This window comes from Vipera ursinii, assembly GCF_947247035.1.
Source record: "Vipera ursinii genome assembly, chromosome: 5".
In the NCBI taxonomy this organism is placed as follows: Eukaryota; Metazoa; Chordata; class Lepidosauria; order Squamata; family Viperidae; genus Vipera; species Vipera ursinii.
In genome coordinates, this window is record NC_139518.1 from 16547001 (window position 1) to 16562178 (window position 15178).

At 40.3% G+C, this 15178-nt stretch overlaps 1 protein-coding gene across 1 annotated transcript in view; it reads left to right on the forward strand.

Moving 5' to 3' along the window:
* SLC7A14 (solute carrier family 7 member 14) overlaps positions 1-13367 on the forward strand; it is a gene marked incomplete at both ends in the record, with an annotated part of 30759 nt that extends 17392 nt beyond the window's left edge. Inside the window, 4 exons of the mRNA XM_083364548.1 lie at positions 5236-5382; positions 7814-8022; positions 9457-10334; positions 13048-13367. Of these exons, the coding sequence (XP_083220674.1) occupies positions 5236-5382; positions 7814-8022; positions 9457-10334; positions 13048-13367 (1554 nt within the window). The remainder of the gene's footprint in view (positions 1-5235; positions 5383-7813; positions 8023-9456; positions 10335-13047) is intronic.
* Positions 13368-15178: the final 1811 nt, after the last annotated feature.

Genomic DNA, 15178 nt, shown 5'->3' on the forward strand with positions numbered 1-15178 from the left:
CCAAGCTAACCATAAATGGGTGCATTTGAAATACAGGTAGGCCTTGACTTATGACCAGTTGCATTAGTAGCCGTTCAAAGTTACAATAAACCCCCAGAAAGTTACTTATGATCTGGATTTGAACTTCCAACGGCTGTGCCCTTGTTAGTCACATGACCACATTTTGAACACTTGGCAACTGGAACACATCCATTTGTATCCATTTGCGGCATCCCATGGTTCCACATCTAATGGCAGAAAGTGAAGAAAAACTAAAGAGCCTCTTGTTGCGGGTGAAGAAGGAGAGTGCAAAAGTTGGGTTGAAACTTAACATAAAGAAAACCAAGATCATGGCATTCGGCCCTCTCAATTCCTGGCAAATAGATGGGGAAGAAATGGAGGTAGTGACAGATTTTATTTTCCTGGGCTCCAAGATCACTGCAGATGGGGACTGTAGCCAAGAAATTAAAAGACGCTTGCTCCTGGGGAGGAAAGCCATGACAAATCTAGACAGCACACTAAAAAGCAGAGACATCACCCTGTCAACAAAAGTGCGTATAGTCAAGGCTATGGTCTTCCCAGTTGCAATGTATGGCAGTGAAAGTTGGACCATAAGAAAAGCCGAGCACCAAAGAATTGAGGCCTTTGAGCTATGGTGCTGGAGAAGACTCCTGCGAGTCCCTTGGACTGCAAGGCGATCAAACCAGTCAGTCCTAGAGGAGATCAACCCTGACTGCTCTTTAGAAGGCCAGATCCTGAAGTTGAAACTCAAATACTTTGGCCATCTAATGAGAAGGAAGGAGTCACTGGAGAAGAGCCTAATGCTGGGAAAGGTCGAGGGCAATAGAAGAAGGGGACGACAGAGAATGAGGTGACTGGATGGAGTCACTGAAGCAGTAGGCGTGAGCTTAAATGGACTCCAGAAGATGTTAGAGGACAGGAAGGCCTGGAGGAACGTTGTCCATAGGGTCGCGATGGGTCGGACATGACTTCGCAGCTAACTACAATAACCATGGTTCCACAGCTGTGATTTACAGTGTTTTTGTTGGCAACTGGCAGTCACTTCCAGTTCCCTGTAAAAAAAATACACCCCAAAATGAATGTAATGACCACACTGTTTGATTTACAATCACCATGTTCACTTAACAACCACCACAAAAAAGTAAAATCAGACACAGTCATGTGGTGACCTATTTAAAGACCATCATAACTTACACCAGTAATTGAGTCCTCCATTATGGCCATAGGTGGAGGAGTACTTATACTAGATGAATTTGTGCAAAACCTTTTCTGGCCACAGCTGCCCTGGGCTCCTGAAGCAGGAGCGAGGAGACTAAAAGACTCCCAATTTGTACACAAATGCATCTTGGGGGATGTACTGTCATTCAGAACTAAAGATGGAACATCTCCAGATCTGAAGGGTCCAAATACAACCACTTGGTCTTGTCAAAGTTGAGTTTTAGCCTATTCCTCCTTGTTCAGACTCCCAACAGCCTTCAGACATCTGGACAAGATCTTGGCAATGGCAGCTGATTGAACCAAGGAAGTCATTGATGCTTGAAGACAGTAGGAGAAAGTGGGGAGGGGGGAATGGAAAATTCCATGGATCTTCACAGGCTTTAATTTTACTTAATATTTCAAGAACATGCATACATAATAGAGGGAAACAAAATGGAACTGATGCCATAATGAAATACGCTAGGTCACTCCCATATATATAAATACAAAATCCTAATTTTCATCTAGTTCCAGGTTTTCTAAGTCTCCAACTTTTCTCCAGGTGAGGTGCATCTCCCTGTGATGGAAAGTAAAAGAACTGAAGCAAAATGGAACTTAGACCAGTTTTAAGAGCTCATTGATGAGAGAGAATGACCTTTCTGCTTCAAATTAGTTGCTCAGAATTTGAATTTTCAGGGTTAGGCCCATTTTTCTCCTCAATCCAGATTGGCAGGTTTAGACTGGATTAACTCTTTCCGGTTCGGAATTCCCTGACACATATACACAGCCCTCAGTTCCTCCACTTCTCAATGTTTTCTTTTCCTTTCCTTACGGAAATGTGCTTCTCTTTTACTGCTCATTTTCAAATTAACCCTCCTCTGATGCCTACCCCTGAATTTTATTCAGGTAAACCCAAAAGACAACACTTCTTTCCTAAGTTGTCAAAATTGAAAGGGCTCCAAAGGAAATTACTCAGGAGGGTGATATTAGCAATTCATAAACATAATTATCTTGCTCTCTGAAGAATTGAGGCCTTAACAAACTAATTAAGCAATGTATGATTAAACTGCCTGAAAATCAATAGGCAGATGAGTTGCTCATTGAGATGAACAGTGATACAAGCAAAAATCAAGTTTTGTTAGGAAGGGCTATCTAATAAAACATACCCAGGTCTTCTCTTGTTATACAATCATCCTGGCCTATTCACAGAAAATGGGTCAAATTCTCTTTCTCACCCTGCCATATCTTCCTTTTAATTCCCAGGGGATTCTCTCCAACCAGCTTGACATTCCTGATAGAATGAGGAAAGGGAGGATTAATCTTTTTATATATATATTTTAATTTGACCTTGCCCAATGATTCAGTTTATGTAAGAGTGAAGTTATCTCCCACACCAACATTTGCCTTGGAAAATTCACTCCCCCTTCAAGATGGGGAGAGAGGAGAAGATTTACTCCAACTGGTTCTTTCCTCCCACAGGTCGTTCAAAAAAAAAAAGCATTCAGCAGTATTAAAGTTACAATGCTGTGGCAACTTTTGCAAAAACAAAACTTAGGCTAGGAAGAGATTTAGCATCTACCAGAGTAGAAATGTGTTCATTTGATCTGGACATTTTTGGCTGGCATAGAGCTGAGGTCCCCAACCCCCGGACTGTGGATCGGTACCGGGCCGCGTCATGCCAGCAACCAGTCTGCAGAAACAAGAAAAGCCCCATCCACGGGATGCGCACACAACCACAACCACACCGGTCCACGGGAAAACCTCTCTCTCCACTTAACTGGTCCCTGGTGCCCAAAGGGTTGGGGACCTCTGGCATATTGGACAACATATACAGTTACCCAATATGAATTTACTACATTTAGCCTTTATTTCAGATGAATTAGATACTACTCATGTTGGAGCTAAATATAGGCAGTCCTCAACTTATAACAGTTCATTTAGTGACCGTCTGGAGTTAAAACGGCCCTGGAAAAAAGTGACTAATGAGTATTTTTCACTCTTGGAACCATTATCACTTCCCCATGGTCATATGATCAAAATTCAGACCCTTGGCAACGGACTCAAATTTATGATGGTTGCAGTGTCCCGGGTCATGTGATCACTTTTTGTGACCCTCTGACAAGCAAAGTCAATGAGGAAGCCAGATTCACTTCACGACTGTGTTACCAATTTAACAGCTGCAGTGATTCACTTAACAACTGTGGAAAGAAAAGTTGTAAAATGGGGCAAAATTCATTTAACAAATGTCTCAGTTAGCAACATAAATGTTGGGTTCAATTGTGGTCATAGTTCAAGGAGCACTTTGCTTTTTCTGCTATCACTTTACAGCCAGAAAATGAAGAAAAGGCATCCCTTTAAAGTGGATGAGATACTAACAGATTTGATTTGGCTGCTTGTGAGTAAGAGAAAAGAAATGGGGTCCAGCATGTTTGCTTTGAATTCTGCCTAATGCTGCTCGGTTGATGCTTATGGCTAAACTTTGTTTACTGATTGCTTCAACCATTCAAAGTTAGAATGGTGCTGAAAAAATAATTTTGTAACGAAGAGATGCATTTGTGACTTTTGCAACATCTCTCTCTCTCTCTCTCTCTCTCTCTCTCTCTCTCTCTCTCTCTCTCTCTCTCTCTCTCTCTCTCTCTCTCTCTCTCTCTCTCTCTCTCTGTCACATATTTGCCATTACAGTCAGTATGAGTTATCCTGTGCCTGACCTTTTTTTTGGGTTCCCTCCTTCCACCTCACAGTGGAAAGATTGGAGAGAAAAGGATTACAAGAGACTAAGCAGACACACAATGGGGAATACACACTAAAAGCAATGCAATGGCACAGCTGTTTGCCTAGGATAATTGAGCTTACTCTCTTGTAACCTCTTCTTCTCCAATGAATGTAAATTACAATTCCCTTAGTAATTAACCACTTAGGTGAGTGTTGTAAAGGGTGAGGGGGGCGGGGGAAGCTGAAATATAATTGTAAGCATACTTGAGATTACATGACTTTCCAGTTAGCAACCACCCCACTTAGCAACCAAGTTGCCTGTCTCAGTTGTGCTTGCTAAATGAAAACTACCTTTATTTAATGTATTGCAAGTTGAATCCCATGACTTTTTTAAAATCAAAAAGTAATTGAAAGGGTAGCCTATGTAAACACACTTTAATGCTTTCTCTTATATTCTTTCCCAGTGAAAATCCTCCTTCTAATGTTGTAGTCTTCCTGCTATGGTTATTAGACTTATCTTCAAGTATACTATGGCACTGAGTCTTAACTTCTGCTGCAGTTGCTTAAAAATATGCACCCCTAGCTTACAAACTTTGAAACTTTAAATAGTCAGTAGCTGGTGCCAAATTAATTTTTTTTACTATAGAACTGCACTTCTGCTGGCAAACTGAGAGAGCTTACTAAAGTACAGTATGTTCTTAAATAAAAAAAATTGTAGTTTGCAAGATTTTGCATTTGATTTGCATATGGTTTCATCTAGTTCAGGCATGTCAAACTCACAACGTCACGTGACATCCCATGATGTATTGGGACTTTTTCCCCATTGCTGGCAATGGTATGGGCGCAGTTTTGGTATAACACATCCGGCCCACAGGCCAGCAGTTTGACATGCCTGATCTAGTTCCATGCAGCCCAACTATTCCATCATCATCATCATCATCATCATCATCATCATCATCATCATCATTATTATTATTATTATTATTATTATTATTATTATTATTATTATTATTATTATTATTATTATTATATGAGAATTGGAATAAGAGAAAAAACAGTAAGTGAAGCCATTCTAGTCAACCCAGGGAAATTTATGAAAGAATGTAACAAGGGGGCTACATTGATTTGCAGAGAGTGCAAATCTGAGCTTGGTTCTCATTGATGGTGCTGATGACATTACCTAGTTTGGTAATGAAATGCCTACAAGAAAACAACCAGGGTCAGAGAGCACCAAGGACCCCAAAGGAAACTTTTAAGTAAAGATTCAATAAGCTTTAATCATCATTGTATAGCATTAATGGGCAACATTATATAAATACTTTGCAGGTACTACAAGGGGCAGCCACTTGCTTTTATGCCTTCATTGGTTTTGACATCATTGCTACTACAGGAGAAGAAGCCAAGAGTCCCAATACATCTATCCCATATGCCATCACTGCTTCATTGGTCACATGCCTTGTAGCATATGTATCTGTAAGTAAGAAATTTTTGAGTGAAATTTCTCAATCAAACTTTCTGCTTTGCAGGAGAGAAAAGGTGCACATGAGGGCTGTTTCCACACAAAAAACTGTTTCAAATATTTGTCAATTCATCACTGCACTATGAAGTTAATTTTCCCAACCAGGTAACCAGGACAAACTGGATTACAGCTCCTACAATTCTCAACTAGCATCACAATAATGTATATCTCCAAGGGGAAAAAATCGGAGTGATCAGCTTTTCTTAAAGTAGTTTGGCAGTCTGTATGAGGCTATCATATCAGTTGGGAAACACCCAACCAAGTGGGGGGGGGGGGAAGCATCAAGTCTGGGATTAGCTTTGAGTCCTTGCACAGCTGCAAGAGGTCCAGAGCTGACCCTCCCCTCCTTAAGCTCTATAGAACCTTAACTACTGTTCCCAGGCTAAGACTGGCAGTCTGGGGAGATTCCTGTATAATAGGCAGACTATAATAAACCATTGAGCTTGCATGTGTAGTTCTGGTTACTTTGTCTGACAATATCCGGGCTATAAAAAATCAAGAACAAAGCATATTTCTGATGAATTTAACCAGCCCAGATACAGGAACTATAATTATATAGTTCTGGCAGGAGCCAGAATTTTGTATCTCCCTCGACACCCAAAGGAGGAGGAGGAGGAGGAGGAGGAGGAGGAGGAGGAGGAGGAGGAGGAGGAGGAGGAGGAGGATATGAAAGTAGATCTAAGGGTCCCTTTTTTTCCTGCATCATCTGCTGTGAACCTAGTCCCATCAGAAGTCTCAAAAGCACAGTGATAAATTAAATAATCTAAATTAGCAGAAAATATATTTAAAGTCTTCACACTTCGCAAATGTTGGCAATTACAAAACTTTTTAAAAGGAATCTATCAGGGGGCAAAAACCAGCTGGAATTCTGCTCTGCTAATATGGGGATAATACCTTAGAGAGTATTCAAATTCAATGCATCAAAGGAATTTTAACTGATAATTGAATGGGAATTTAGTTTATTATTTTTGCAGTTCTAGGGCCAGAAAGGAGAGAAAGACATTTGTAGGATTTTCTGTCTGAGAAAATAAAATAGCCAGAAAGATGGTAGGGAAGGAGTAATTTCCTGTCCTATCCAGGCAACAAAAGATCTTAATTCAGTCTTGCTAACAAAGAATGAGATAAGTTTGCTATTTCTAATCTTGTCTTTGCCTATTTTATATTCACATTCCATTTTACACACACACACTTTATACAGAAGGCACATGCTGCTTGGATTCCATATTGTCCCTGGTGAAATAATCCTCCCATGCACATCTTTCATATGCTTACAGTTAACTGTTGTTGTAAAATGCTGCCTATCCAACAACTCCATTTATTCTTTGGCCTTGCATACTGATGTGTGTGGTTTTTAAAAAAAACACTGAACTATTGGAATACTCATAAACATTCCACAACTTCTCAGTAGCTGAGCCAATGGCAAAATGTGACTCCTTTCAGTCAATGAAGCCAGAACTTGTTCACCAATAATCATAAGGGCAGCTAACGTTTTGTTGCAGGTTAAACTTTCTTTTACATTATGGAATTAGCTTCTTTTTAGATTTGCAAAACTAAAAGTCTTGTTTTTTTTAAAAAAAATACTAGGAAATAGTAAGTAAAGGTAAAGGTAAAGGTTCCCCCGCACATGCGTGCTAGTCATTTCCGACTCTAGGGGCCGGTGCTCATCTCCGTTTCAAAGTTGAAGAGCCAGTGCTTGTCTGAGGACATCTCCGTGGTCATGTGGCCGGCATGACTAGATGCCAAAGGTGCACGGAACGCTGTTACCTTCCCACCGTAGTGGTCCCTATTTTTTTACTTGCATTTTTACGTGCTTTCGAACTGCTAGCTTGGCAGAAGCTGGGATGAGTAACAGGCACTCACTCTGTTACGCAGCACTTGGGATTCGACCCGCCAAACTGCCGACCATCTGGTCGACAAGCTCAGTGTCCTAACCCACTGAGCCACCGCGTCCCTTAGGAAATAGTAGTACTAAAGATATATTTAATTTAGTGTAGCACAGTTTAGAATTTCACTATTTCCTTATTTTTTTGTATTAATTCGGTTTAGAGGACCATCTGATTCCTAATCATTCTGGATGGCTCACAATTTTAAAAAGGTAACAACAATGCCAACCCCTCCCCAAAAACAAAAACAAGATCAGCTCAAAGATAAATATATAGACAAAGAAAAAAACACTATCTGACTGAAAAGCCCTCTGGAAATATCAATTTCTTGCTGTTCTCAAACAGTTTTGACCAAAAAAATGTCAAACACCAGCATAACTACTGTATATAAGTTGTTAGTCATTTGAAATAAGATACTGAAGTTCAGTATTAGTGGAAGCTCAAATTTTTTTTTGTCCATGTCCCTTTCTCTAACTATCTGTCTTCCTGTTTTCTACAATAGGTGAGCATTGTCTTAACACTGATGGTGCCATACAAAGACATTGATACGGAATCACCCTTGATGGAGATGTTTGTAGCTCATGGGTTTTACACGGCCAAGTTCATTGTTGCTATTGGATCTGTTGCTGGGCTCACCGTGAGTTTGCTGGGCTCCCTCTTCCCGATGCCTCGGGTAATTTATGCTATGGCTGGTGATGGACTTCTCTTTAGGTAAGATATTAACCTATATCCACACCACATTGATAATCAGAGTGCAAACAATTACAAGCGCCTAAAATATTTTAAATCCTGACAAGAAGGTTGAGGTTCTTCTTGGGTGGTGGCTTTCTTCCGTGCTGAGATAACATCTCAAAGCAGCTATGCAGAAATGTGTGTGGATCATTTTCAGACAACGGGGTGAATGTGAGGCCTCCACGGCCTTCCCATATTCTTCTCATCATCTGTCAGCTTCAGTGGAGAGAAGTTTGTGGTTTGTATCTAATTCAAGTTTCCCACTAAGTTCAAACCAGAAAATTCTAATTTTATTTTATCTGTTTAGAAAATGCATATGGCCACCCGCTCACTAACAGTGACTCTGGCAGCTTACAAAAGTTAATTAAATAAGCAAGATAATACTGTAATCCAGGATCTTCTCTAAGTTCTTTGGCTCAAATGTAATGGCAATTCTAGTTTAAACTGGGATCTGCTCACTGGAGAAGTCATGAAGCGAGAGGAGGAGCATGTGAATGGATAGGAGTACAATCCTTATCCATAATTCATAAATCATGAATGAATTCAGGGACAATTACCCACTGTCTATTGCCATGTAAGTCTTCCACAGTCACTGTGGTTCAATGAGCATATAATTGAATTTTAACATATTTGGCCTACATCTCAAATCTAAACAATATAAGAAGCTTATTTTAGAGTTGAAAGGTTCAGCGAGAAGGGGCGTGCATCAAATCCAAATTATGAATATTGCTATGCCAATAGTGTGAGGCATGCAGGGTCAGCCATTTCATGTGGAGAAGCCCAACTGTGCTGGGTTTTGAATCATTTCAACATTGCAAGGGTCTTTCAGAGGGCAGAAAGCTAAATTAGCAATGCAAAGCAGGCTATCTGCGAAACCCAATTCTGTAATCTAAGAAAGAGAAATGATGAAGAAGTTTAGAAGGAATAGCTGGACATCATTCTCTATTTCCCGACTGTCTCGATCTGCTAAATGTTAAGGCAGGCCTGTGTGTATCCTGGAGGAATTGGGTTAGTTTGTCTAACAGTTTCCCTTGCAGATACTTTTTTTGCCACATAAACAAATACAATAAATAAAGTGATCTGCAACTGGGGACACTGGAGGTAGGATTGACCTTACCCCCTGTTCTTCACTGAAAGTTTTCAGGACGTTTTCAGGCTTTTCTCCTGTTGTGTAACATAGTACAGTTTCTTTCTTCAACGCGTTGTCCTCCAGATGTGTGGAAACTGTAACTTTCAGAATTCCAAGTCAATATAGCTTTGATCTGTCTTGGCTGGGAATTTATGGTCTACCTCAACACACCTGAAGGACAGTAGATCATGAAATCCTATCCCACCCAACTGTGTGTGGTGTTGCCTTTCTGTAAAGTTAAATATGAAGTTGATGCTGAGTAACTTTCCTTCTTTTCTCCCTAGATTCTTGGCCCATGTAAGCTCCTATACTGAGACCCCTATAGTAGCATGCATTGTCTCAGGATTTCTGGCAGCACTCCTCTCCTTGCTAGTCAGCCTGAGGGACCTGATAGAGATGATGTCCATTGGTACTTTGCTTGCCTACACCTTAGTCTCTGTATGTGTCCTACTTCTGCGGTATCAACCAGAGAGTGATATTGATGGCTTTGTCAAATTCCTTTCTGAAGAACACACAAAAAAGAAAGAAGGGATTTTAGCTGACTGTGAAAAAGAAGTTTGCTCTCCAGTTAGTGATGGGGAAGATTTTGCAGGACCCCCCGCCAATACCTGTGGTGCAAAGAACCTCCCTTCCTTGGGTGACAATGAGATGCTAATTGGAAAATCAGACAAGTCCGCCTACAACATCAACCATCCCAACTATGGCACAGTTGACATGACCTCAGGAATAGAAGCAGATGAGTCTGAAAACATCTATCTCATCAAGCTGAAGAAATTAATAGGACCACGATATTACACTATGAGAATCCATCTTGGACTGCCAGGGAAAATGGACAGACCTACAGCAGCTACAGGCCAGACTGTTACTACCTGTGTACTCTTGCTGTTTATCCTTATGTTTGTCTTCTGCTCTTTCATTATCTTTGGAGTGGACTATGTTTATGACCAGAGCTGGTGGGCAATTCTTCTGGTGATCCTCATGGTCCTGCTGATTATTATGTTGGTCTTTGTTATCCTTCAACAGCCAGAAAACCCCAAAAAGCTGCCTTACATGGCCCCCTGTCTGCCTTTTGTTCCTGCATTTGCTATGCTCGTGAACATCTATCTCATGCTGAAACTTTCAAAGATCACTTGGATACGGTTTGCTGTCTGGTGCTTTGTGGGTATGTCCTGAATTTGAAATGGGAGTAATCAAAGCAGCCTTTCCAAAAATAGGACCATCCAATGTTGGACTGAAACTTTAATTCCTATCTTCTTCAAGGTTTTTCTTGATTTGATGGTACCTTCAGGGTTAGGAGCCATGCTGGTGCACTGGATAGAATGCACTATTGCAGGCTAAATGCCCGCAGTCAGGAGTTTGATCCTGACTGGCTCAAGGTTGACTCAGCATTGTAAACCTCCCAGAGAGTGCTGTAAAGCACTGTGGAGCAGTATATAAGTCTAAGTGCTATTGATATCGCTATTTGGAAGCACCTTGTCTCAAAATCCTAAGTAGCCAACAGTGAAAATGTTCAGGCAATTCTCCATGGCTTTGCAAATCACAGTTTACAAAGTCATGAAGAAACACCATGTCAGCTGTCAGTAATGGGAGCTGCTGTCCATTCAGCTTATCTTCAGAGTATAAGAGAAACCTATTTTATTAGAGAAAGGAAATAGCTGAATCGGCTTTTCAAAAATTATTTGACTCAATACCCTGAGGCATAATGTGATTCCAGATACAAGTAATAAAACATGATTTATGACTTACTCTACATTGTCTGAACCTGCTCCTTAAGTCATAGTTAAACAATGACATTAATTAATGAATTGTGGACTGCCTTCACATAACTTCACTAGGTTGAAAAATAAATTATCTGGGACCATTCCAGACTACATTTACATGGTGAGCTATTGGAACTTTAAGTAAAATGGCCCCTTGTTTATTCACATCCATTATTTACATTTTAAGTCCATTCGCAGATTGTTCATTTCAATGGCCCTTTTTAATCTCTATTTTTCTATGGCTATTTTTTAAAAAAATAACCTAGAGAGAGTGGATAGCCTCTCTGATTTTTAAAAAATTTAATTAGGTGATGCATGTAGCTTGTTTTGATCATCTTCTTATGAAAAACATACAAGTGGGAAAGCCAAAAGAAAAGGAAAAATAGACTGTCCGTCTTCAACATTGTTCCTTTTCTGCCTGGGTGTCTTGTTTTGTAGCTGAACAATGTAATAAATAATACATATTTTGGTGGGGAGAAAGAATTCATTGTGGAAGAAACAGGAACAACAGAACTGAGCCAATTATATAACTATCCGGCAGTATATATATTCCATACTTGAATTATAAATATTATAAAGTAAACTATTCAACATTATAGCAGTGAATACAGTGGATCTCTGTGAGTTGCCTTCTCTAGGCACTCAGGAGGTGACCTTCTTCTCTGTAAGGCTATGAGGTAACACAATTTGCAGCAGCAAGGCGCTTCTTCTTCAGATAAACAACACGCAGTTCAGGTTGCCTGAAGTAACCTCTCCGTGTCTGTGGAAGATGTGTAAAATCTTTTTCCAGGTGTTGGGACTGCCAGGAGAGAACTCAGAAGCAAGGCGAAGTGAAACAGTATGACTGCCTTGTCCCAAAGCTGCTTTTCAAAAGGCAACTAGACTTTCCCGGTTATTTTTTTTTTCCTTGAAAACTTTTCACACTTCTCATCCAAAAAGCTTCTTCATTTCTGACTGAATGGTGGGGAGTAGAAGGATTTGTATTCTTTGCAGTTATCTGGTGATCAGCACTCAGAAGGTCAGTTGTTAGCTCTGTGCGGAGGCCACTTGGGGATTTATCTGTACCCTCAGGGTCACCTGAATCAGAGTGCAAATGGGTGTGAAACCTTCTCGGGACTGCTGAAAGGCTCCACACCCATTTGCACTTTTTGATTCAGGTGACCCTGAGGATGGAGATAAATCCCCAAGTGGCCTCAGTGACTCTCAGAGAGCTACCATTAGAGTGCTAACGACCAGACGACTGCAAAGAATGTAAATCCTTCTATTCCCCACCATTCAGTCAGAAATCAAGAGGCTTCTTGGATGAGAAGCAAAATGTTTTCAAAGAAAAAGCAAAAGAAGTCCAGTTGCCTCCTGAAAAAGCACCTTTTGGACAGCCATGACCTGGAGGATGAGAATCTCCGTAGACATATGGCTGCCTTACTTTGATTTTAAAAAGTAGGAGAAAAAAAATCCTGCATTACTTCATGAAGCAGCTTGGATGGGTTGTTTCACTTCAAACAAATGTCAAAGTGAGATCCTTCCAACGCTTTGTGTAGTCCTAATGTAGGTCAGCCTTCTTCTTTAGTAAAAGCAGATCAAAAAGAAGGAGAAGACAGAGTTTGATCAAATATACTATGATGACTTTTTTTATCTACAGGACTTTGTTGCTCAGTGTCTATAGAGATTGTCAGTCATCCAGGTCATAGTTATCCTAAAGGTGCTTTTTCACGAGGTAACTGGACTTTGTTGTTTTTCTTTGAAGACATTTTGCTTCTCATCCAAGAAGCGTCTTCAGCCCTGACTGGATGGTGGGGAACTGGCAATACTCAGGTGACCCTGACAACACAGATAAACCTCCAAGTGACCTCAATGACTCTCTAAAAGAATGCAAATAACCAGCTGTCTGCAAGGAATATAAATCCACTCCCCGCCATCCAGTTGGAGCTGATGAAGCTTCTTGGATGAGAAACGAAATGCCTTCAAAGAAAAAAACAAGGAAGTCCAGTTGCCTCTTGAAAAACCACCTTTGGGTTCTCTCTTGCTCCTGGCATTGTCAATTGATCATGATTACAGTAAATATGGGGGACTTGAACATAGCCACTGATGGGCCAAATTCTCTTCTTTTTTCCCTAGGGCTGCTGATTTATTTCGGCTACGGCATATGGAACAGTACACTGGAAATCACAGCTCGAGAGGAGGCTTTGCACCAAAGCACTTACCAGCGTTACGATGTTGATGTGGATCCATTCTCCATTGAAGAAGGATTTGACTCCGCTGGGAATGAAAAGCACCAGGACTGGGATCCTGCTGATGACAAAGGTTTCTCTTATCAGCAGATGGCTGAAGGAAAGGAAAGCAGTCGGACAAGTAGCAAATCAAAGAACAAAGCCAAACATAAAAAGAACTCAGATGCATTGATTTCTAATGATGAGTTAGACTACTCACCAGAGTAGGTGCGATAGAAACACAACCATGGTGTTTTTTTTTTTAATTTTATTTGGTCACTAAGCTAACACTTGGGCTGAAATTCAGGGGCAGTATTCACACAACCTGTTCAACCCAGTTATTGGATTCACCCATTTGGGGGGATTAATATTATGAACCATGATGGCCTAACTCAATAAGCATTTCCACAACATGGCAAGCTTCATGAGCTACTAGCAAGCTCAACATATTGTGCAAAGGCATTTGTTAGGTCTTTAACTGACCCGGTTAAGAGTGTTGTGTGAATCGAGGCAGCAACTTCATTTCAACCATTCTTATCAAGGTTTGGATCCTTCTGCCAGTAATTACTTCACTCACTCTCTGCTGCTCAGGATGGTTCTGTCAAGGGTTCATCCTGAATCCACTGGAGGTCCAACTAAAGGAATCAAAACTGATTTCTCTACACACACCGTCCCAGCCCTAATGTTCTTTCATTTGATGTTGACAGCAACTGATCCTTTACACAAACTAGGAGAGCTTGTGAAGCCTTTCTAGGAAACCCATGCATGAAATGCCTCCTGTTTGCACTGACTTAAGCTTTCAGCCAAAAATGCATCCCAAAAAAATATCAGCAACATAAATTGGGTTCCATTGGTAAGGAAAATGTTAATATTTCCAATGCTTTCCTCAAGAACAGACAATCTTTTTGCATTCAAGGACCACATTTCTTTTCCTTCTCCTCCCCTCTGTGGACTTCTGATGGCATGACAGTGATTTTGTGATGTCGTCCTAGGGTATCAGGCTACAATATTGCTGAAAAAGGAGAAGGATTGGAGGCACGGGAAATAACTGTAATAGATATGTTGAAATTAATGGCATCTTAATTACATCAATTCAGTTTTTTGTTTGTTTTCTGTGAAAAGTTATGTCCTGGTGGAGTGAAAAGAGGGCTAGAGGGCAAATATGACCACAGGATATGGGCTGCAGACCCTTGCTGTAGAAAATGGCTCATCAAGTCTTCTGGCAAATAGATCAGAGTTTCCTTTATTTAAAGATAAGATTGACAAATCATGTTGGCATGCTGAGGATGGTACTATAGTATGTTCCCAAGGAATATGACACAGAGAAAATAGAGATGCAGTGGTTGGGTAGAACAAGTGCATCTTTTCACATACCAATTTAACTTTTTTCCATTTGCATTTTGATTCCATACTTTTTTTTTGTTTGTGCCATCTCAGCTAATTCCCACTGACCTACATTTTTTTCCTGATGAACCAGGGTTCTCCTCAGAGTATGGTCATAAAAGTCAAGATGGCAGCTGCATTGGTGCAGCCAAAGTTCTGCCTGGTTTGTATTTGCATTACATTACCCATGCCAAGCTTCAGTTGCACCATCACATTTGCCCATCTTGACTATGAAGACCATTCCATGAAGATACCAAAGTGATTAATTATGATACAACATTACATGATTGGACTAGATTTGCATCTTGGTAAGATTTGGGGTTGGCTTTCCTTTCACTGAAGGAAATTTGGTTATCCATATTCTCTGATGTAAATTCTATAGGTCAGAACAATGCAGACGCCGTACGACAACAATAAAATTTCAATAGAATGACAGTAAATGCTGAAATTCAGTAGAATTACACAGTACTGTTCTTTTTTATCCTATACTAGTTTAAATTATGGTAGTGGAAAACACAGTTGATTACTTCCTTACAGAATAAAGTTTCCTGCGTGAACATGTCATTAAAACTCTTCTACCATATAATTTCCTAAGCACAAAAAGCTCCTTATTTTATTGTCAGAATCAGAACTATCTCAGTGCAACATTTTGTTTC